The 24,657-nt window shown below is 38.8% G+C and overlaps 1 protein-coding gene across 5 annotated transcripts; it reads left to right on the top strand.

Moving 5' to 3' along the window:
• Positions 1–232: 232 nt before the first annotated feature.
• On the top strand, positions 233–24,199 carry LOC110967258 (heterogeneous nuclear ribonucleoprotein C). Of its 5 annotated transcripts, none has more exons than XM_051953418.1 (9): positions 233–382; positions 2,529–2,637; positions 4,169–4,437; positions 8,640–8,712; positions 8,928–8,975; positions 9,243–9,412; positions 21,343–21,456; positions 21,698–21,876; positions 23,627–24,199. In XM_051953418.1, exons 2-9 carry the CDS (start codon positions 2,633–2,635, stop codon positions 23,735–23,737), a joined length of 969 nt encoding a protein of 322 aa, XP_051809378.1. In that variant the 5' UTR covers positions 233–382; positions 2,529–2,632; the 3' UTR covers positions 23,738–24,199. The 5 variants fall into 5 exon arrangements, with proteins under 5 accessions (XP_051809378.1, XP_051809377.1, XP_051809376.1 ...); XM_051953417.1 differs by having other exon boundaries at positions 21,695–21,876; XM_051953416.1 differs by having other exon boundaries at positions 8,925–8,975.
• Positions 24,200–24,657: the final 458 nt, after the last annotated feature.

Below are 24,657 nucleotides of genomic sequence, written 5' to 3'. Positions count from 1 at the left end.
TTCGCTTGTTTTTTGAAAGTAACGTTAAAAGCAAGAATAATACGAATCACAGCCGAAATCTTGTCAGGCTTTACTGTGAAGGGGGACGTACTGGTTTTCAAAGACAACACGCCAGTATGTTTTAAATACCAGCGTATTCCCGATCTGGCGGTGTCCTGTATATAAGGGAAAAGATATTGACTCCGCCCGTCCAGACAGCGCTGTAGTACAAAACCAGCACCTCCGCTGCCACTGCGCCATCGCCCGTTACATTAGCTCGGCGGCTAGAAGAAAGCTAGCTCTCTGTTCACGGGGGCGAACAGCTTGTGTTCCAACCGGACGACCTAAGTAACAATTTGAGCGCTTTTCCTGAAACCAAGACATTTTGCTCGTTAAGGTCGTGGTGAGTATTTTGTTCCCAGACATTTTTCATTCCTTTTTCTTTTGTTTTTGGATTTTTTCCTCCGGTGCTTTTTCTTTTTTGCGAATGGACGTAATGCGCTGGCGAGCGGGCTAGCTAGCTTGGTAGCTTAGCTATCTTGGAGACGCTCATCACCCCCCCCCCCCCCCCCCCAAAAAAAAAAAAATCGCTGAATGTGGCTTTCAGAAACACGACGCTTTGGATGCACCGTAGCAACAGCTTCATCTTTTTTTGCAAGTTTGTGTACCTTTGTTTTTGTAGCGTTTATTGTGAAGACTTTTCTTTGACTGGACTGATGTGTTTTTGGCACGCTTTTCAGCCAGCCGGCCAGCTAACGTTAGCCCCAGCTAACTCCGTTGGTTTAATAGCCGCAGCTTCATCCTGATCAGTGATTTACTACGGATTATCGACTTCACGTGTATATGAATTTTGCAGGGTTTGGTTTTTGCAACCACACGAACTGGTTTTATGGATGTCTTTTTCATGCTTTTCAAATTGGTGGTTGGCTAACGACAGCCATGCTAGCCGGCTTTAAGCCCCCAGGCTAGCGCAGGGCCTGTATTTCACACTGCAGCCTGGTGGTAGCGCTGTCGGGGTCCAGGCTGGTGTGCTGCGGATGGTTTAGATAATTTTTGTTCATCTCCAGACTTTGCTTAACTGGCTCGGGCAGGGTTTTTTTCTTTTTCTTTTTGGTGGAGTAGACGTTTTTCCCAGTTGTTTTTTCTCCTTCTATGATGAAGATAATTTTTCTGACTTTGAAAGCTTTGGACTGCCAGTGGCCTCAGTTCTGTTACATACCGTTACAAATGCACATTTGATTAATTAAACATGTTATCTAAAAGAGTTTTATGGTTGTTTATGTGTATCAGAGTCAACTCATGAATTCACTTTCACTTCAAAGCATCATTTAGTGTATTTATTAGAGACATACACAAATTAGAGAAATATTTTATTGTATTATATTAATAAAAATTGCTAATAAATTTGCAAGACTTAGAGGAGCTGTCCTATATATCTGTGGATCAAATTTTTATTTTCAGTGTTGATTATTTTCTCAATGAACATACAAATTTGGTGTTGCTAGAAAATGTTGATCAAAAAGTGTTTTGCCAAAATCCAATATGACATTTTTAAATGTCTTATTTACTCTCCATAAGGAGTAATAAAACCAGAAATGCTCAAATCTTTGAAGCTGGGATAAAAAAAAGTTCTGCTTTTTTTTTTTTTTAAACAACCTCAAACTGGTTAAGTTTGCAATTAAATGATGATTTCCTACAGCTCTGTACTTATGTAAATAGTAGTTCTGCTTCCTGGTATTTGTCACATTGAGGGTTAATTGCTTTTTAAGTTTTCCATGCTGCTTATATGAAGATGGAAAATCTATGCTCCAGAGCTATCTAGTTCACGATGATGGTGATGAAGATAAACGCACATATTTTTAGTATCATGTCCCTCTTCAAATTATAGGTAATTTTCATATATGAAGGCAGTAATTCCTGGTCATTATAACATCTCATGTCAAACTGGCACCCTTCCATGTTCAAAGCTTAAATAAATGGGACTACCCATGATTGCAAAAGCTCCCGCATGAGTTGTTTATTGAGTGTACTTTAGTAATGTTGCTCAGCTAGTTGTACTTGTGGAGACGCCCCAGTCTATTGACAGTCTGACAGCTTGGTTATCATCATGGTTTGACGTATCCTCATTAAAAGGTTGAATTTTGCAGATGTTACTGTCAAAAGGGCCTCAGCTGTGTTGTTGAGCTGCTCCACACACAAAACACATGTAGACCCACTGGGGCTAAACCACTGCATTTAAAAAAAAAAATTGATTGATATAAATGTAATTGTTCTGTTTTCGGTCCAACAGTTAGTTTTGTTTTAAACTTGAAGCTGTCATTTACTCTTCCACATGATTTATGTTAAAACTAATGCATTTTCACACGTGTTAGGGTCTAGTTGTAGTCCCAAAGTGGCTACCTGCGATGAGTTGGGTTTTTTTTGTTGTTTTTTTTGGAGTCACTGTTACTGTGTTTGCCTCGTCACTTACTCCTGCACACACTTTGACCAGGTAAGATGGTACACGATAACTGCTCAGCTTGACTGAGGTGTGTTTTCTGTCACCTCAGTATAAATCGTGAGGGGCGAAGGTGAAGGTCGAGACACCAGCCCAAACTGAAACCAGCCCCCAGTGTCACACATCAGGCAGACGACATCCCTGCACACAGACGCTATGGAGTGAGTGATGAATGTTACAGCCCCCCATGTCAGCCGGGGGGCTACTGTTGATGCTGTTTTCATGTTTACCTCACACCTCAAGGCTCTGGGATTCACACCCTTTGTTGTCTTAGACTAGTTATTTATCCCGTTTAGTGAACATACGGATCTCAGGATCTGTCATCTATAGGACACTACAAGAACCTCCATTTGTAGCCTTGACGTTCCAACTAAACATGGTATTATTAGTTCTTTATTGATGAAGATGGATGGATAGCTTTTCTTGTCAGAAATTTAGTGTCTTTATACAAGATTTAATGAGACTGGATCACCTATAGGACTGAAGTTGCATTGTGGAGCTTAAATGTTGTGCTCTGTTGCTAGCAATGATGCATGATAAATAATACAGATTTTTGAATGTATGTAAGTGCAAAATGAGAAGAAAATTGATCACCTTAATAAAGCACCAACAGACTTGCTTAAATTATCACATAATCAGTTCTGAGATGAGGATGTAAAGTGCTGCAATTTTTTTGCTTGTTTTATCTACCAGCTCTAAACTCTGAGCGCATCAGGCTCAAGCATGAGAAAATTAGAATTTTGTGTTATAAATGCCACTTTTAGAAGGCCTTTGTTTGTACAGCACCCATGTGCTGTTCCCAAATCCTTTGAATATCTGCCTGATGTCTAGAGGATTAGAAGAAGATAAACACGTTTTGTTTTGGGTTTTTTTTTTTTTTTGTCCATGAAAACGCCTCATTCTGCATCTTCAGATGAATACCTCTGAGAAATGGCTCAATGGTTGTGTTTCGACACTTTGCATGAATGAATCGACCAACAGCAGCCACTTATAATCAGCAGTGCCTCACACAAAGATGTCCCCACCCTCATTCTTTGCATCAAGTTAATCAAGACGGATGATGAACATTTCTCAGATGCTTTTGTTTTACATCACGCTAATGTATAAACCACATAGGAAAGCTGCATTAGCATTTGTTGGACGTTACCTCTTATTTACTGGAACTGACAAAAAAGACGTTTTTTTTTCTTTTCCTGAATTTAGAGGTTTATCTGCTACTCTACATTCAACTCTTTGTGAATACAGTTTTTGTTTTACTATTTTGGTTTGAAATACGATGTTTTCTAATGAGCATGAGTCATTTTTGAAGGCTTTGCAGGCTTCTAATGTGATCTGAATGCTATTTTTCAGTGTGTTTTTTTTAATTTTTACAGTGATGAAGGTTTTTTTTTTAACATGGAGGAAATAATACAGCCTTTAAATATTAACCAAAGAAAGGCTGACAAAAATTTAAGCATCAGAATAACAGCAATTTTGCAAATACAAAAAGAATAAGCCATAACTTCCTGCCATACTCTCCAAATCTGTTTTTGTTTCAACCTTTATTTCCCAGGAAACCCTGCTGGTCATGTATGCCGTCGTCCTGATTCACAATCTCTAAAATCGTAGAATCTACAGTTTCTAATGGCAGGAGCAGTTCAAAACAGTGACAATTTCCTCTAAATCTGTGACTATGTGTGTCTTTTCTGCCAGTCGTTCACCCTCATCCTCCAGCCTGATGGCGAGCAGCAACGTCACCAACAAGACTGACCCACGCTCCCTCAACTCCCGTGTCTTCATTGGGAACCTCAACACTCTGCTGGTCACGAAGGCTGATGTCGAGGCCATCTTCTCCAAATATGGCAAGATCGTTGGCTGCTCTGTCCACAAGGGATACGCCTTTGTTCAGTACGCCAATGAGAGGAACGCCCGAGCTGCTGTCGGCAGCGAGGACGGGAGGATGATTGTCGGACAAGTACTTGGTGAGGATTCGACCTTTGAACTTCAAGTTTAAAGGTCTGTTTATTACACTCCTACAAGATGGACTTCAATTAGTTCCCCTCGCGACCGTACTGTACTATCAACCACATCCTTGAACACAAACTTCAGTGTTTTAAGTTTGTGGTTAAATAACGATGTGAATTCGATGCTCCACTTCATGTGTTACCTCGACACTTGTACAGCAAAACTGGTTTATCCTGTTTGTAATGTTACAAGAACCAAAGCGGGAAGATCAAGATAAGGAAGAGCGAAACTACCCTGCTCTGACCTTTAATGCTCTCTGTAATCATTGTTCCATTGTCTTGGGAACCGTATCGTTGCTGTAGGTGGCGTCATCGTATATGATCGCGGCGCACCTTCAGGAGATGAACCGAAATATAGATTATAGGGCTTAAAGTTTTCCAGCGCCGTGCCGGATTTCCGGCGCATGGAAGTGTACCATTTAAAAAAATTTCATCCATCTCCGTCCCGAAGGCTCCAAGCATGTGCGTCATTGTGCATTCAGTTGCTCCGCTTTAATCAATCAAACTCCAAATCCTACATTAAAAAATATACACCTTCTGTCCAGGCATGCGACTTTCTGATAGAACTTTTATCCAGTTACAGTTTTCTAACTGCGAGTGCGCATCGACTGCTGGGCGCACGATATGCTGCGCTCTCTTGGTTCGGCATCGTCAGTGCTGCTGAGCCACTGATAAGAAATAACAGTATCCCACAAACAAAATCCAAATTTGCAATATTTGTAGGTGTTTTTTGTCATTATATTGAAAGGGAATTGCTGGAAACAGATTGATATATATTGCATATTATTTATTTTATTTCTGCTTGGACTGTATACCCATTCTGCATGTCCCAGCCCTGTGGCTGCCTGGTCTGTCCAGAGCGCACGGAGCTCCAATCTGTGAGTGTTGCGGTGAAGAATCGAGCAGCTGATCACTGGTCAATAGTGTTGGAGCTTGTGTTTAGCCCAAAGACGCAGATACTAAAGTTTGCTCAGACTTTGTGTGACAGAGGAGAGAGGATGTGTCTCTGCTGATTAACAAAGAGAGCAGCCGCTGCTGCGATCCCTGAGCCGCGGTGTGTTGACTCGCCCCATTGGCGTAAGTGCGTGCTGTGGAGAACTGCAGGAATACACGCCTCAGTGGCGATGTGCGTGCACGCCCCACAGTCCCCAAGGTTTTGGCACAAAATAAAAACAAACGGGCTTAGGTATTGAGTTAAAAAAAAAGTAACAATAACAGAAGTTGTTGATTTTCTTTGATTTCTTAATCTTTAAACATTTTCTATGTGTTTTTATAATGGCAAAAGGAAAAAAGGAAACAGCTCTTTAGTTTGCTGGATTTTATTTTGAAAGGAAAAAAATCAAAGATCAAGCCATACGGATTTGTCCCATTATTCTACTCAGAACATCTGTTTAGTTAAATATGCACAAACTGAATGTAGCTTAGGTGATATTAACCTTTTTTATTTGAGGACATATAGGATGCTTGTAATAATGAGTTAAATAGCTCTCAGCAGATTTTGTGACCTTATGCATCTGAATGATGTCTTGCCACAAACAAAAAATCTCCAATCTTAAACAAATATTATAAGAACAGAACGAACGTATGGGTTGTGTGAAATGAATAACGGATAGATAGTTAAATAAGAATGTTCTTAGCCTGCTTTTCACCGTTTTTTCTTCCCAAAATATAGATAAAAAATAGAAACATTTAAATTGAAAGCCAACTGAACAAATTATACAGTGAATACATTTTTTTCCCTTACCAAAAACAAACAAAATGTGTGTCAGTTCAAATTGAAAGTCAAATGATTTAAACTAATCACACAGATTATTGAGGTGTATCAAATGAGCAGTTACTAACATGCGTATGTGTGGTTATGTGCTACAGAGGGCTTCTTAATCAGATCTTCATGAGAAATGGGCTGACTCCAGAGGAAAAGGCCAGAGTAGAAGTTCTTCAGCATGAGCAGTCCATTGCCGCCAGGACCCAGATAAACCAGATCAGGAAGGCCCGAATTTCTTTGCGAGTTACAGAGTTTGAGAGAGTCAGCGTCATGATCAACTTATTCAGAGGTATCTTATATTGTGAGGCAATAACTAAAATTGCATTTAAGAGTTAATACTAGTACTTTTATTACCTGCTTAAATACAAAGTTGGTATAGCAAGTGACATATGACAGTTTATTCTCTTGTAGTGTTCCAGAGAATATTAACCCGTTAAACTTAAGCGTACTGCCGGCGGTACACCTACTAATTTGCATAGGAATTTCAAGAATGTCCGACGGCTGCAAACGCGATTATACAAACACTATACGCCGATGGAAAGCTTAGATTCTCATGAATCCGCCGGTATAAACCACTTTCAGATGTGATTACCACAGCGGGTGAGAAAAACGAATATTCATCCATCCGTTCTCTATACACGGCTTCAACGCACACAGCGTGACTCACATTTCCGGGTTCATTATTACACACAGATGAAAATATTCCACAAAAAACAGCCATAATCCAACCTTGGACATCCAGACGACACAAGCCAGTAAACTATTTTATCCAAAACATGTCCTGAAGTCGTATAAAATCCACGAATAGGTCGTTTTCAAGGAAATGCACCTCGCGATGCGCGTCCAATATTCCCTGTATTTTTCGTCATTTTTTTTTATTTAAAAATACAATATTAGCGATTTTTTTGTACTGAAAATGGCTGGAATTGACTGAAGCTTATAGGGTTAAACAAGTTAATTCTGTTGTCTGTGTTTTGCAGTTTATTTCAACAAACAACATTTTGAACAACATGTTAAAAAGAAAATGTTCAGAAAATTCACAAAGCAAAAAAGAAATGAATTTTTCCAACAGTATTCTCCAAGCACTTAATATTCTTTTGAGACTGACACTTGAGATAATGTTGTAAGTAAAAATTGTGCCTTATGAAGGAAAGCAGCATAGTAAAGTAGCAGTTCTGTTGTGGTTGGTGTTGTTTTGAGTTCTTGTCAAATCTACTGAAGAGATAAAAATTATTAAAAGTTATTAATCATACATGTACTTGATTTTCATGATTTTTTTCCCCTTTACACTAAAATAAATCTTTGCAATTATAGTGATGTGGTATTGAAACATCAACACAAAAAAAATCAGACTTGGGGCACTTTTGAAAATGCGTTAAGTTTTCGCCAAGTAAGGTTTTACATTTGAGCAACAATAAAATAGTGGGATCATAATGGGCATTATTTCCACCAGATGACCTCATATTTGCTCTGAATTAATAGAATCTCATATATATTGTGTTTTAGTGAGTTTTAAAACACATTTAAATACGTTTATTGACATTATAAATTGGATCTTAGAAGTTCAGGCTCTGGATTTTTTCTCACTTTAAGCCCTGAGATTAGTGACAGCTGTGAGATTGATGATATTCTGATGAAAATTCAATCAGTTGACAGAGAAAATTGAAGGCATGAAGGTTCATCATCTTAAGTACCAACCGTGTTTTCATTATGATTTAAAATTCAAAATGAGAGGCTTCCACTGCTAGTTGAAATGAATTAATTTTGACAGTATTATATCATAAGGAACAGCACATTTGTCAATCACATGCATCTGTAATATGTGATGGGGATTATTTTCAGGGTTCCAGAGAGCAACTAAAGTTCTGAGTATTATTGTTTTTAAAAAATTGGTTGCCCTAATGTTCTTCACATTTAACAGATCTGTGTTCATCTCTGGGTGATGACAGCTACCTTTGCTCTAAATTCCAGATCATCCTTACGAAAAATAACAAAAGCAGTCATCTGCTCCCTTTATTCTCTCTACAATCATTTACATTGGAGGTTAAGAAATTGTGAATGTGTATGGGGACAGACAAAGGTAAAATCAGGGTGCGCCTAAATAATGTGGTGGTTCGTTTAAGTGGAACAGTGCCAGCGCATTGGGCTCTTGTGCTGATTCATGGAGAGATAGTTGGCATGATTTACAATTGATCATGTGAGTGTCATCATTAATCGGGGCCAAATATCCGGAGCCCAGAAATCGCTATTCGGGCCGGTCCTAGCATACTTTTGATGTTCGACTTAAAGGTAAATCATGTTTGGTTTTGCTAAGCGTCTCTCACAGTGCCATGAACTAAATTAGACGGTTTGTGCGTCACTCTGTCTAATTAATCCTTCACCTGTCTTTCCTCAGACATCAACTTGGCAGGTGAACCGAAACCACACAGATCAAAAAGCACCAAGCGCTCTGCTGGAGACATGTACAGGTTAGTTTCACTGATGTTGTCTCGTCAGTGCTCCACCTGTAAGCAGGCGCCTCTCAAGAAAAATACCACAGAAGAATGTGGTTGGACAATAATGAAGAACCGTAAATGGAAAATAAATGTCACCTTACTGGATAAGTCACTGGAAAGAATGCAGCTGTTGTTTTATTGCTTCCTTACAGTAACTCTTATTGTTTTTTTTCCTCTCTGAACAGCAGTTCCTCATTTGACCTCGACTATGATTTTCAAAGAGATTACTATGACAGGTGAGTGAAACCTCTGGGGGGAAAAAAAAGCCCTTTGTCAGAATGACTAATCACATTTTTCTCCCACCTGTCACTCAGTAGTTTCCATAAGTGCACTTAAACATGTTATCTAAACACGTCCTAATGTTTTTTTTTGCTTTTAGAACTGTCAGTAGCACGTAATGTCTGTATAAATCGATAGTCATTAAATCATCACAGCTGTATTCCCACCACAGAGTACTTGTGTTGAGGTTTTTAATGACGTCTTCGTCTTGTGTCTGATACCAGAATGTACTCATACCCGTCCCGCGTCCCTGCTCCTCCTCCCCCTCTGTCGCGGGCCGTGATCCCGTCCAAACGTCCCCGGGTCAGTCTGAGCGGAGGAAGCAGCCGGAGAACCAAGAGCAGTTTCTCTTCCTCATCCAAGAGCAGCCAGAGAACTTCCTCATCCAGAACAAGTGAGTGTCTGGGCTGTTCCGTGCAACATGTACAACATTACCTGAAGCTTTACAGATGTGGGTTTTTTTTTTAATTTTTTTTAGAAATTAGGTCAATAAAGAGGTGAAAATCAACAGTTAATTTGTAAGGTCTTTAAAAAAAATGGCTACTAAGACAAAAGCCTGTACTGTGAAGCAAGTTCCACATCCCTGGGGTTTTCTTTAACTGTCTTCACTAAACTTTCCAACTTACAAAGCTGGATAACAACTCTTTAAGTCCACCAGGGTGTTTGAAACTGGATAGAACCAAAACCCAAACATTGACTAGTCTACTTGTCAATGTTTGGGTTTAGACATATCTTGTAATAGCTTGCAAGATATGCCACTAGGCATATCTTGCAAGCTATTACACTACTGCTCAAAGGTTTGGGGTCACCAAGACAATGTCATGTTTTTTATGAAAACTCACACTTTTATTCATGTGCTAACATAATTGCACAAAAGTTTTCTAATCATCAATTAGCTTTTCAACACGATTAGCTAACACAGTGTAGCATTAGAACACAGGATTGATGGTTGCTGGAAACTGAGCTCTGTACCCCTATGTAGATATTCCATTAAAATCAGCTGTTTCTAGCTAGAATACTCATTTACCACATTAACAATGTCTAGACTGTATTTCTGACTAATTTAGTGTAATCTTCATTGAAAAAAAAGTTTTTCTTGCAAAAATAAGGACATTTCTAAGTGACCCCAAATGTTTGGACAGTAATGTTTATCAGATTAATGAAAAGACTGAAATCGCATAACGTAGGCTAAAAGTATCACAGCTGCAGTCGCAACAACAGGTAAGAAAGCTGCAAAAACAAACTGCAAACTGTGTAAGTTAACAGACTTATTGATATCACTACCAAATTATTAGGGCACGAGTAGATCTGACTATAGCTACAGCTGTGTATTCTGTTAAATTAATGTGCCACTTCGATGTCTGCTTCTTAAGTGATTGTATCTGTAGCTGCCATAAAACTGTTTTTGTGGTGATGTGGACAATGAATGCAGTAATCTCACATTTTAATGGCGTGTAAGAAACCTTTAGTCTTCCTTCAGCTGCTCAGTCATAGAGGAGGTAAAGAACTAATAAAGCCTAATTCAAAATGATAGGTAGACATACTGCCAATCCTGTAAGGGCTTTACTGTGTGTTCCAGATAATTATGCAAATGTGATTTTTCGTTATTGTGAAGAGGCTTTTTGCTTAATTTTACTAAATCTGCTTTTTTACTATTGCAAAGGCCCATTGTGAGCATTATTTGGTAGTTTTGGAATATTTTTTATTATTTAGAGGTGTAATAATCCAATTTTCTATAATATGACTGTTCCAGATAATTATGCAAGTCAAATAAAAATAAACAAAATTCAGTTTTAAAAGTAAACAACACATTTATTTTATACCAACAAGTATATAACATGATATCTTTATTTTTAAAACAATATTCAACAATGGTATAATAAAAATAACAATTTTGAACAATATTTAATTGAAAATGTGTTTATCACATGTTGATATAACCACCTTTCTTCTGCAATACTTTAACCAGTCTAGAATCAACTGAGCATGTGAGCTTTTTGATGGTTTTGGAGTCAATGTTCTTGCTTGTGGTCAATATTGCTCTCCAAAGACTGTCCTTGTGGTGGCTATTGGCGTACAACTCCTGTTTGAGAATTGCCCAAAGATTCTCTATTGGGTTTAGATCTGGTGAAGCAGGGGGCCATGTCATTAGGCGTTTGTCCTTGAAATTCTTCTTGGCCAGCCACTCTTTTGTGTACTTGGAGGCATGACTTGGCGCATTGTCCTGGATGAAGATGATGCTCTTCTTGTAACTGGCAGGCTTTGATTTGTACCACGGTATAAAATTTTGTTCCATTTGCATAATTATCTGGAACACACAGTAGTGTTTGAATCTGTTTCAGGATTGCATCACTCTGAACGTGGGTAGATCTATGAACTGGCTTTAAAATCCCTTGTAGCTCTAAAAACTCTGATCTTCTGACTGTCTACACACTGAGTTGCGCTTTAGGATTTGTGATGCCATTTTTCAAGAGAACTTATTGGTCAGTAGGTGGTATATTAATACATGATCTAATATCTCGGACATAATTGCTCTGGAGAAGGTTAGGTGTTCATAATCTCAAATCCTGCTTCGTAGTACAGAGCTCTGCTGGGGTTATTTAAGTGCACTAAACCCTAATCATTTATGTTGCAAATTTTTAAGAACATTTGTGCTTTAAAGAGTAATTTTTTTATTTGCACTGTGAAGTGAACAAAACTACCACAGATTTAGACCCCAAATAACGATTAACTAAGACCTCACCCTTTGTTCCTCTGTCAGAAATATTTTGTTGTCTTATCTAGAGGTTCAAACCCTCTTTAACACGAGCTGAAATATTAAAAAAATTAGAATGGGATCAGTTCACATCTATTGTCACTTTATGGGGTATGGGGGTTTACCAAATGTTTGATTTTAAGTGTATGAAGTGGCGTTAGCTTTGTGCATTTGGCTGTCAGTAATGAGAATAACGGTGTTCGAATAAACAGTGTTACTAATGGCATTATTTTTTTTCAGTCACAATCTAATTAATTACTATTTCCATCGTTAAAACACCGTTACCGATAATTACATGGGGCGCGTTATAAACTAAAGTTATTCATTGGAGCTCTTGTTATCAGACTTAGCTTTCACCCACAGGAGCTGCAAAGCTGTTTATTTTTTATTTTTTCCTGGTGAGGGAGGGACAAGACAACCGGGGCCCTTGGGGGGTTAGGGAGGAAGAGGTCCGTTTATGACTAGTTCTGATTTTACCTTTATATTTCACCTTAAAAGCTGTTGATCTTGCTTTGCTTGGTATCTTTTTCAGCACAACCTCACCTGTGTGATTCTATAATTATTTATACATTTTGATATAATTTATGAACACATTTGACCTAAAATAGCAGAAAAAATACAAAGTCCGAGTAGAAAAAAGTTAGATTTTTTTGCTGTGGACACCATAAACATGTGTAGTGAATCCTTTTCAGAACTTATAATGTAAATATAAATTGTTTGTCATAAAATAATGTACAAATTTAGCAGTTAACACAGTTATATACCACTTTTTGCACTAAAATGCAGGAATTTTTTTGGCGTTTTTGCACAACTATTTACAAAATCATGAGGAGTCACAATAAAATTTTACATAAATGAATTTGTACCATTCCAAAAAGCTTTTTCTGTCCAACACAGTCTCTACAATGACAAAAACAATAGAAACAGGCTTTAGGACCATAGGGAGAATCCAGAGTCCTGGTGCTCTCCATTGCTAGAATATGTTTATTATGAATATTATTATTGTTGTTGTTGTTGTTGTTTTATTATTATTTTTATTATAATTATTATTATTATTGTTTTATTATTATCATCAGTAGTAGTAGTAGTAATATATTACATCTGAAACAAAATCTTCATTTTCTGTGCATCTTTGGTGTCGAGCAGAGAGTGATCTGTGGCCAAAGCCAGTGAAGGACGTGCTGCTCTCCCAAAGAGTTATAACGATCCCCTGACCCAAAAAAAAAAATGATAGAAAGTTCCAAATCTGCACTTTGGCCATCTCTCCTCTGTGTATTTCTAGAATATTCCACTCTCTTACTATGAACACAGAGACTGGGGGCGTGTCTGTGCGGCCGGTCCCGTCAGAGCGTCTCTGTCACTCAGTTCCAAGTTTGTTAGTCACCTTTGGGGAAATCTAGTTCGCGTTTTTACTCCAGAGAACGCCAGGTTTGTGAAAATGTGGTCCACATTTTCCTTCCTACACCAAGCATCACTCCAGGAGTCTGTGTTTCTCACCAGATGCTTTCAGCGGAGAGGACTCTGTCCAAAGTTCAAAGTTTCGTCGTGCATAAAAGACGCTGGAAATAGCTCTGGTGAAGTTCGGTGAAAAATGTGGCGGTAATTATTGATCATATCTCTGGTTTTACTTGGCCGATCAAAATGATTCAAAAACTGGTAGAAAGTTCAAAATCTGCACTTTGAGCACAAGTTTAAAGGGAGACTCCTCGACGCTTCATTTTCCTGCTTTGTTTTGATTACAGCGGCGCAACACGATTTCCGCTCCAGAGCATTTTTAGGGTAGCGAGGGTTAAGTGATGATTGGCTAAGGTAGAGTGTGCTTTCATGGTCAGCCAATCGGAGGCAGTGTTCAGTTTATACACACACACCCAAACTAGCAGAGGTAAGCTGCACCAGTGGCGAGTCTGGAGGAAAAGTTGGCGTTTTCAAAGTGGAAGTACAGACAATAGGCAAGAGCGTACATGTGAAGCCTACAGTATGTCCCAGAGTGAAGTGTTTGTCCACGTCCGTTGTAAGCAACTCTAATCTAAACATGTTTAGTCTAATCTGAACAAGCATGTTCACAAAACTAATGGCCAAAAACACTGTTGACACTGTTGCTTTGCTAACAAAGGGCACGGAGCCACACCGTCAAAGCAGCAAAAGCTAGATTTTTCTGCTCCAGCTACACAAAAGCTTTTGAGACAGACTGAACTGATCGGAATGATAGGCAGGTATGTTGTTGAGAACGTGCTCGCATTATCAACATTTGATAACGGGAGCCCTCATTGGCAAAATACCGGGAGAGAGAAGGTGCCGGTCCGCCATGCAGAAAGAAATTTTCTAAATACATAGATGCCGAGTAGCTAAGATGAATGCCAAGAAAAGGGAATTTGGAGAATTAGAATATCTAACTTTATGCAACTGGCTTGTGAAATCTATTTGGGAAAATAAACCAAATTATTAGATGTATTTAAAGTTAAAAAAAAAAGAAAAGTAACACTATCGCTACTTTCCCAGGTAACTGGCTACTTTGATAGTGGAGTAATTCTGTTACTAACTCGGTTACTTTTTGGGAGAAGTAGCTCGTAACTATAACTAATTATTTTTTAAAAGTATCATGCCCAACACTGTTGACTGTTGTGTGTGCAAACTTTCTTTATGTGAACTTTTCGACTGCATTCTAGATGATAAATGTTGACCTTGTTTCTCTTGGGAGTGTCAGATTCTTTTCTCGCCCATATCACATTGCAGATCTTTATGCCAACTCGCTCTTCGTCCTCTGTCTCCAACACTGGCCTGGTTTTCTGTTGAGTCACTTGAGTGAAAGTGTTAAATACTGGCTTGAAGGCAGCTACACCAGTTTGAATGTGTGAACGAAAATATGGGAAGCGCTCACTGGCTGGCAGTAATTAAATGTTTACTGTGAGCACTGATTGATTAGTTTGAGTAAATGTTTATTAATTTATTTGATAAATGATCCAGATGCACTTTATCCTCTTCTGAAGAGGTTGGTCTTTACTTTGTGGTTAAATGGTTGAAGTACAGTGATAAAGGTGCATTTAATATGTTGGAAGATGTGATGGATACAGAATAAATATTTAATCAGATAGTTCTTTCTTGAGAACCGATCACAGGAAAATATTCACAAACACAAGAAAAGCACTCAGAACTCAAGAACTTTATTGTCATATACACAGCAGAAACACAGTGGTTACCCTGAGCCATGAAATTCCTGTTTTGCGAGTTCTCTTCATTCAACTGAAACAAGAAAAGCATTCAGAGAGCGCAGTACTCCGCCAAAGCTGCTCAATCATAATGTTTCCGGTGACTGAAACTTTGAAAAAATTTGTGGCAGAAATCACGGCACCATAGAATGTGGCCATTTAGTATAGATATGCCTACAAACAAAAGGACGTTGCGCTGAGCACAGGCGTGTGTTATACGCATATATATATATATATATATATATATATATATATGTGTGTGTGTGTGTGTGTACGTTATGTAGCAGGTGGCGAGAATTGATGGGACTTAAAAACACCCCCACAATTTCATTAATGGCTTCTTGTATAATGTTGGACAAATAAGTCCCATTAAGTCTGCAGCAGTGGATTTGTAGTATGATTGTGATTGTCAGCAGGCAGCTGACGTAGCATTCACTTGTTGTCATAGTTACAGTGACATGTGCCGCCATCTCGCAATGATACAGAAATCTTTAACAAGTCCATGGATCCAGACTATAAGCCGCATCACTGCTAAAATTTATTCAAATTTCATCCAGATTTATTAGTTTGTTTTTGAGTAATGTTGCTAACAGACAGAGACAGACAAACCAACGCCGATCATCACATAATTCCGCCTCCTTCATGAAGTTATAAATCCATCTGTGACACAGTAGTACTTATTCTGTCTCAATCATCAGGGGCTTTCTGCTCAACCATTTTGTATTTGCTTGAAGCTTTATGTCCCAAACTTTGGATATTTAAAACAATATCTGTAAAATTTTCTACTTTGTGAGACTTTAACTTTCTGAGCAATTTGTCTTGTAGAATAGCCTTCTTTTTTCAAAACCTGAATTTAAATCCTTTTTTCCTTTGCTTAACTGAGGTTTTCTGGCCATTTTTGTGCTGCTTCAGATTTAGATCATTTTCAAATTGGCTAAAGACATTCTTCTTTCCAGAAATTGTCAGTTTTTAATATCAACTCAAAAAGGTAACACAAAATATTTGTGAACAGAGTAAAGAACTGTGAATCAAGGTGTGAAAAACATTCTATTGGGACGGCATAGTTATTACTGGGGACATGCAACCCTTTGTAAAGATATTTTAAGTGTTTTAACCAAACAAAAGATAGGGTAATGTTGCTACCTAAACCTTCTAGTAATGCTTTCATTAATAAATGCTTAGAAATATCCCTACTTGAGTGCCATACTTGATTAAATTTTGTTCATAGCATACTCATGAATGTTCTTGCAATAATTAGAAATAACACATTGCTAAAGTTAGCTCTTAATTGGGCTGTTTTGACAAAAATACGGGAAAATTAAGGGTGAGTCCAAACTTTTGCCTGGTTGTGTGTGTATATACAGTGCCTTGTGAAAGTATTCGGCCCCCTTGAACTTTTCAACGTTTCGCCACATTTCAGGCTTCAAACATAAATATATAAAATTTTAATTTTTTGTCAAGAATCAACAAGTGGGACACAATCGTGAAGTGGAACGAAATTTATTGGATATTTTAAACTTTTTTAACAAATAAAAACCTGAAAAGTGGGGCGTGCAATATTATTCGGCCCCCTTGCATTAATACTTTGTAGCACCACCTTTTGCTGCAATTACAGCTGCAAGTCGCTTGGGGTATGTCTCTATCAGTTTTACACATCGAGAGACTGAAATTCATGCCCATTCTTCCTTGCAAAACAGCTCGAGCTCAGTGAGGTTGGATGGAGAGCGTTTGTGAACAGCAGTCTTCAGCTCTGCCCACAGATTCTCGATTGGATTCAGGTCTGGACTTTGACTTGGCCATTCTAACACCTGGATACGTTTATTTGTGAACCATTCCATTGTAGATTTGGCTTTATGTTTTGGATCATTGTCCTGTTGGAAGATAAATCTCTGTCCCAGTCTCAGGTCTTTTGCAGACTCCAACAGGTTTTCTTCCAGAATGGTCCTGTATTTGGCTCCATTCATCTTCCCATCAATTTTAACCATCTTCCCTGTCCCTGCTGAAGAAAAGCAGGCCCAAACCATGAGGCTGCCACCACCATGTTTGACAGTGGGGATGGTGTGTTCAGGGTGATGAGCTGTGTTGCTTTCACGCCAAACATATCGTTTTGCATTGTGGCCAAAAAGTTGGATTTTGGTTTCATCTGACCAGAGCACCTTCTTCCACGTTTGGTGTGTCTCCCAGGTGGCTTGTGGCAAACTTCAAACGAGACTTTTGATGGATATCTTTGAGAAATGGCTTTCTTCTTGCCATTCTTCCATAAAGGCCAGATTTGTGCAGTGTACGACTGATTGTTGTCCTATGGACAGACTCTCCCACCTCAGCTGTAGATCTCTGCAGTTCATCCAGAGTGATCATGGGCCTCTTGGCTGCATCTCTGATCAGTCTTCTCCTTGTTCCAGGTGAAAGTTTAGAGGGACGGCCGGGTCTTGGTAGATTTGCAGTGGTCTGATACTCCTTCCATTTCAATATGATTGCTTGCACAGTGCTCCTTGAGATGTTTAAAGCTTGGGAAATCTTTTTGCGTCCAAATCCGGCTTTAAACTTCTCCACAACAGTATCTCGGACCTGCCTGGTGTGTTCCTTGGTCTTCATGATGCTCTCTGCACTTTAAACAGAACCCTGAGACTATCACAGAGCAGGTGGATTTATACGGAGACTTGATTACACACAGGTGGATTCTATTTATCATCATCAGTCATTTAGGACAACATTGGATCATTCAGAGATCCTCACTGAACTTCTGGAGTGAGTTTGCTGCACTGAAAGTAAAGGGGCCGAATAATATTGCACACCCCACTTTTCAGTTTTTTATTTGTTAAAGTATAAAATATCCAATAAATTTCATTCCACTTCACGATTGTGTCCCACTTGTTGTTGATTCTTGACAAAAATTAAAATTTTATATCTTTATGTTTGAAGACTGAAATGTGGCGAAACGTTGAAAAGTTCAAGGGGGCCGAATACTTTCACAAGGCACTGTATATATGTCAGGGTAGAGACTGCGATTTGGTAGAATTGGAGTTTCTACCAGTAGAGATTGCGATTGTAATCTCTACCAGTAGAAACTCCAATTCAGTTCAAGTTGCATAATAGCACTATATGCAGGTGTCGGATGTTTCCTTTCAAACTGTTGTGGTGACATTATTCCATGAATGGCTTTTACTTATGATATCTAAACATCCTCACTTTGAACTAGGTGAGCTGCTCAAGAATTATACAGTGAGACCACGCCTATTGGAAATAACATATAGTGCTATTATGCTATTTATCTTATCAATAACCAAGAACAATTATACTAGAATCAAGTGGACGCAAACCAGAAATGCCATTAAATATTGATATTTTTGGTTTATAACTGAAGTGTAACTTTAGTTCAGAGCTGCACCAATATGCAACTTGAACTGAATTGGAGTTTCTACTGGTAGAGACTCCAATCGCAATCTCTACTGGTAGAGACTCCAATTCTACCAAATCGCAGTCTCTACCCTGAGAGAGACACACACACACACACACCACACACACACACACGCATATATATATATATATATATATATATATATATATATGCGCGTGTGTGTGTTATTTTTTTTTGTTAAAATTACTCATCTTTGTCCACTTTCAGCACATTTTTCTGCACATGGACAACAGTAACTCAGGAAGTTTCTCCTGTTGTTGATTCGGCATCTGCAAAGTAGATCAAACAAAAAAAATTGACAAGGCGCATCTTTGAGCACAGATTAACCAAATAAATTGATAATGCAGAAGTCAGCTAGTAAAACCATATTTAGTTGCATGTCAGTCAGTACAAAACATCAGTAAAGTACGAAAATCAGACACAAGTCGCTCTAAAAATGTGGAGATTTCAGATGGAATGACCCAAAAGCAGTGCAACAAATCCTTTTTTTTTTTTTTTTTTTTTTTTTGTAAATATGTTCTATTGGTTTTTTACAATTATTTTCCCATAAAGACATAAACGACAGAACAAATGCAAATCACTTCAATTAATACACTCATCCCCGGAATGTAGCAGAGCATTGTTCAGCAAATACAATGGAAATAATAAATTCACCATTCCCATCCCTCTATGCTACCCACCCACCCCTAGGTTTACATGATGTAAAGCACATTTGAGGAGTAATAAAACACAACTAAGGAAAAGAAAGCAAAAATAGAGCGGCTAAAATGCCAGATGGATAAATTTAAAAAATAAATTTGAGAGAGAAAATAAAAGGGAAGACAGAAGAGAAGAGGAAGGGGAAAACTGAGGGGGGTGTTCTCACTGCTGAGATAAAATAAGTAGATCTCACCTTATTCATTGTCAAGGGGCTCTTGCAAGGAGTCATAAAAGTCAAGAAAGGGTCTCCATGTTTTGAGAAAAGATTGAGAAGATCCTTTAACCCTTTACGCTTCAGTGCGTCGTAGGTGTACCGCCGGCGGTACACCTACTAATTTGCATAGGAATTTCAAGAATGTCCGACGGCTGCAAACCCGATTATACAAACACTATACACCGATGGAAAGCTTAGATTCTCATGAATCCGCCGGTATAAACCACTTTCAGATGCGATTACCACAGCGGGTGAGAAAAACACATTTGTCCGACAAAAACAAATATTCATCCATCCGTTCTCTATACACGGCTTCAACGCACACAGCGCGACTCACATTTCCGGGTTCATTATTACACACAGAAAAAAGATTCCACAAAAAACGGCCATAATCCAACCTTTTACATCCAGACAACACAAGCCAGTAAACTATTTTGTCCAAAACATGTCCTGAAGTCGGTATAAAATCCACGAATCGGTCGTTTTCAAGGAAATGCACCTCGCGATGTGCGTCCATATTCCCTGTATTTTTGTCATTTTTTTTTTTTAAATAGAATATTAGCGATTTTTTTTGTACTGAAAACGGCTGGAATTGACTGAAGCTTAAAGGGTTAAGTGTACAGCTGATTTTCTCTAGTTTTAAAAAGTACATGACATCATTTATCCAGTGAGAGAAAGATGGAGGAGCCTGTTGTTTCCATCTGAAAAGGATCAAATGCCTCACAAGGAGTGTGGTAAAAGCTATGACAACGCAAGCTTTAATTGGTAAGGCAGTTCGAGATTCCTCAGGCATCAGACCAAAGAGGGCACAGATTGGATCAGGAGTTAGCTGGTTCCAAACATCTCACTAAAAGCTTTGAAGATACTTTCCCAAAAGGTGGAAAGGTTTGGACACAACCAAAACATGTGTATTAGGTCTGCTGGCTGACCTCTACATCGGGGGCATAATGGATTAGTGTTTGGATAGATCTTCGCCAACCTGGCCCTTGTAAAGTGAGCTCTGCACACCACCTTCAGTTGAATTAAAGCATGCTTGGCAGATGTAGATGATGTATGTATCAAATTTAAGATGGAGTCCCACTGATCAACTCTCAGAACTACTCCCAGGTCTGAATCCCAGGCCTTCCTTAGGTGTTCAGTGGAGCGTGGATTAATACTGTGGATGAGATTGTAGATATGGGCAACTAGTCCTTTCCTGTCTGAATTCAATTCAAGAATATTTTCAATGCACGACTTTATAGGCTTATTTGGAAATGAGCTAAAAGTTTTTTGTACAAAGCTCCTAACTTGTAAGTAACGGAAGACATGGTTCTTAGGCAAGTCATAGGTTTGGGACAGTTGCGAGAAAGACATAAATATGTCATCTGTATACAAATTACAAATTGACTTAATCCCTTTGTTAGACCATAGGTTAAATGCAGGATCAGTACAGGAAGGGGTGAACATGTGGTTTGACTTGACAGGTGAAAAAAATAGAAGGTCTCTGTAGCCCGAAATGTTTTCTAAACTGAGCCCAAATTCTTATTGTATGATTAACTATTGTATTTGGACTTAGATTTTTGCTAAGGAGGGGCAGGGCCGCACAAATCACTGAGCCCATGTCGTGTTGGCATGATGAAAGTTCCAATTGCACCCAGTCTGCTTTATTTGCTATTGGTTTATCTTCAAACCAGTGAATTAGTTTTTGGATATTGCATGCCCAATAATAAAAAGAAAGCAATGCAACAATTCTGACAAAATCCTCAAATAGGTAACACCTAAATGAAGTTAACCTTAAAAAACTGCTGCACATTTAATTGTATGTCGGAATTAGGATGTCATAGTTTTCTTCCTGAGCCCGTCATATTGAAAATTTGAGTTTTTGACCAAAATGTGCAGTTTAAAGCCGTCGTGAGGAGCATTTTCCTGTTTTTTCCGACATGTGGAAGACGATGACTTGCTGACGAATCGGTTAGTTTTGGAAAATATGTGTATGAAGACAAAGCATTCAGATGTCTTTATAGCTGACCTCCTACCTTCATTTTCTCTCCAGTGAAAGCGGACGAGCTGCAGACCATCAAGCGCGAGTTGACCCAAATCAAAAGCAAAGTGGACGACCTGCTGGAAAGCCTGGAGCGCATGGAGAAGGACCACAGCAAGAAGTCGGGTAAGAAGGAAATCGCATGTTTGTAATGGCAGCCGATAAATGCAACAGTATGTAACTGTAGGACGCTGTATAGTACAGAATGACCTCAAAGCTGGAATCCTACTATGAATTTAGACCTGCTTTTATTGCTCTTTAACTGCAGAAACCTTCAGAGCTGCAGTTTCTTTCTCGAGTGCATCCTTTAACCTCATTAAATAGAGCATATGATTGTTTATGAATGTTCCTTCATGTCTGGCAGAAGCTAAGAGCATAAAAACAGAGCCGGGAGAGGTAACTTCACCTCCTCACCCGAGCAACAAGAAGGATGATGGGGTAAAGAGAGACAGAGAGAGCCAGGACTTGAATGACTCGGAGGAAGAGGAGGAGGAAGAAGAGGAGGAAGAGGAAGGAGAGGAGGGAGACCTGCTGGAGGAGGAAGAGGTGAGAACAAATTTGAAAAAACTGCAGGTTATAAACATTGGAAGCTCCAGGCTTCATGAATGTGATAAATGACTCAATTAATTTGTGTCAACGTGAGTACAAGCAGATATATTGCTAATTTGGTGAATTGAGCAGTTGTTGGCCCTGAGAGGTGATTTTCTAACTATTTTCATGGCATCACGGTTTTAAAAGAATCAGGTTTTATTCCACAAATTTTTGGGGCTGGGACTTTAACAAGTTTACTTCAGTGGATTAATTACAGAAAAAAATGACACGTTAAAAAAATAACGCATTTAATCGCATCTTTCTCGGTTCTCTAATTTCAACTTAATTGAAATTAGAGAACCAAGTCATTCAGCATTGTAGGTAGTTAACCGTTAAACAAAATGAGGTTTCTCTCAGCCGGTCACAGTGCAGAAATAAGTGTTAATACTATACAAAAATTGAGAAAAAATATAAGGCAAATTTCAAAGACTGATCTAAAAAAGACAAGCATACTTGTGCACAAATTTCTGGCACACTGGTAACACTGATGCACACTCCAGTCCAGAAGGTGGCGATAATGCACCTAAAGTCTGTTTGTTAACCATGAAGAAGGTACACAGGACACACTGAGTGATGTCAGTGCACAAGAAAGTTTGGTCAACAGTGAAGGAAGACGAGACTAAATTGAGCTTGTCAGGCAGAAAATTTTCTTTTAAAAAACTTGGCAATGGCAACTTGGATGAAAGTGTGGTTGTGTGCAAATTGTGTAAGAAAGAGTTTTCTGGTCACTGCAGCACTTCAAGCCTGACGGTATCCCCTCAATGCAAAACATGTTGCTGTTAGCACCAGAGCTAATGTTAGCTACGATGGTCCTGGTACCGGCAAACGGTGTAGCCATCCCAAACTAGACCACTTTTCAAAACATTAAATGTGCTTTTTCTTTTCTTTTCTTTTTACAAAAAATCTTAAAATATTAAAGATAACTGCACTTTGTTTGCAATAATCTGTGAATATAATATACAGATGACAAATGCAGATGCATATAAATGAAACAAACATTTTTTTTGTTTAAGTTCACATATATGTCTGTTCATCGATTTAGTCGTCAACCAAAATTTATTTGAATTACTGGCCATGATGAGTGCATCACTTCATCTGGCCCTCTTCTTACTCTGATGCTCCTTTGAGTTCCCTTTACATTGTGTGTGTGGAAATCCTTACATTCACTGTTGAACATTACCTTAAGTTTGTACTGTTGATTTATTTATGTATTTTTATTTCACCAAACATTTAAGTGCTTGCCGATGACTATCATTCATGTTTTGTTTTTTTCTGGCCACATTTCTTCCTGGAAGATTATAGTTTACCACTATCCTTCCAGGTTTAATAATGCGTTGGACGGTTCTTAACCTCATTTTAATAGTTTCAGAAATCTCCTTAGTTTTCTTTGCTTGATGCAGGCCAGTAATTTGACCCTTCTTAGAGTGATTGACATCTTTTCCATGACGACAGCTTCTCATTGTGTCATAGTTAAATAACTTGCTCCTAGCTGAAACATAATCACCCAAACAGTAATTATCCATTTGGAGGGTCTTATCTATTTACTTAGTTAAATCCAGATGACTTTTTTTTTTTGGGCCAGGCAGTTTACAAAGAGTTCGTTTGCGCTGATGGAGTCCATGTACTTGAATGTTGCGGACGTGAGTTTAGGTGTAAAATTCCTGCACTTCAGCTTTAAACCATCTGTTGCACCCAAACTGTGTAGGTGAAGAGTCAAGAGAGGGGGGAGGAGGAGGAGGAGGAAGAGGAGGAGGAAGGGGAGCACGTGGAGGGAGACGACGATGCCGACAGCGTGAACGGCGATGAGGACTCATAGGACGACGGCGACGCATGCAGCGAACTCGGACTCTTGTTTTAACACTCATGTGGTAGATAGAAAAGCGAACGTGCACACAGACACACACACAAGCATGGTGCGCACACGCTGTTCAAACATTGTCCCCTCTCTTTCTTTTTCTTTTGGTGAACTTTTTTGCCTGTCGTCCGGTATCACTGTAACAGGAAGAACTAGCTGTAGGTTTGTGTATTTCATTGCTTGTCTTCAGGTGAAGGCAGGAACATGAACTGTGGATGTTCTCAGAGACGACAGCTCGACGGACATGTCTTAAATGCCGGGATGGAAAATTCAGCTCCAGAAGAACGTTTTAAATTTTCAGTGTGTTTGTTTTTCCTCATCAGTGAGTTTGAACTTGTCTGTATGTTAATGTCAGTTTTTTTTATACTATCCAGTTTCAGTTCAACTGTAAAGGAATAAATTGCAATAAAATATTAAAATGCAGTGCATACTTATGTTTTTTTTTCCTCCCACTTGTGTATAGTTTTTTACGTTTGAGGTTGATTTTCTAGCTTTGGCTTACAGTGAAGATAATCAAGTCAGGCTGACAAACAACTTGGAGTGATTACAAAGACCTCAGGTTATTCAGATGTGTTTAAAGAGCAAAACAGCAGGTGTTGAGATAATAAAACTGATGAGTCTGGAAACAGCCCTCATCTCTGAACAGAGCTCAACCTGCATAACTGGCTGGAGTGGATGTGCGACATTTCAGGTGTTGGCAGATAATGAAAGTTTACTGCAGTTGTGATTGTCCAAGGGCTCGTCTTTGTTGTACTGTTGAACACTGGAATTGTTTTTTACAGTGATCGTGAGAACTGAACATACTGGAACCTGTACAGACCTGCAAATAAATAAAATATGGTCACCAGTTTGACTGCACAGTGGCATGGTAGTTAGCACTT

Source organism: Acanthochromis polyacanthus, chromosome 9, assembly GCF_021347895.1.
Source record: "Acanthochromis polyacanthus isolate Apoly-LR-REF ecotype Palm Island chromosome 9, KAUST_Apoly_ChrSc, whole genome shotgun sequence".
Taxonomy (NCBI): Eukaryota; Metazoa; Chordata; class Actinopteri; family Pomacentridae; genus Acanthochromis; species Acanthochromis polyacanthus.
This window is presented reverse-complemented; position numbering and strand designations above follow the sequence as displayed.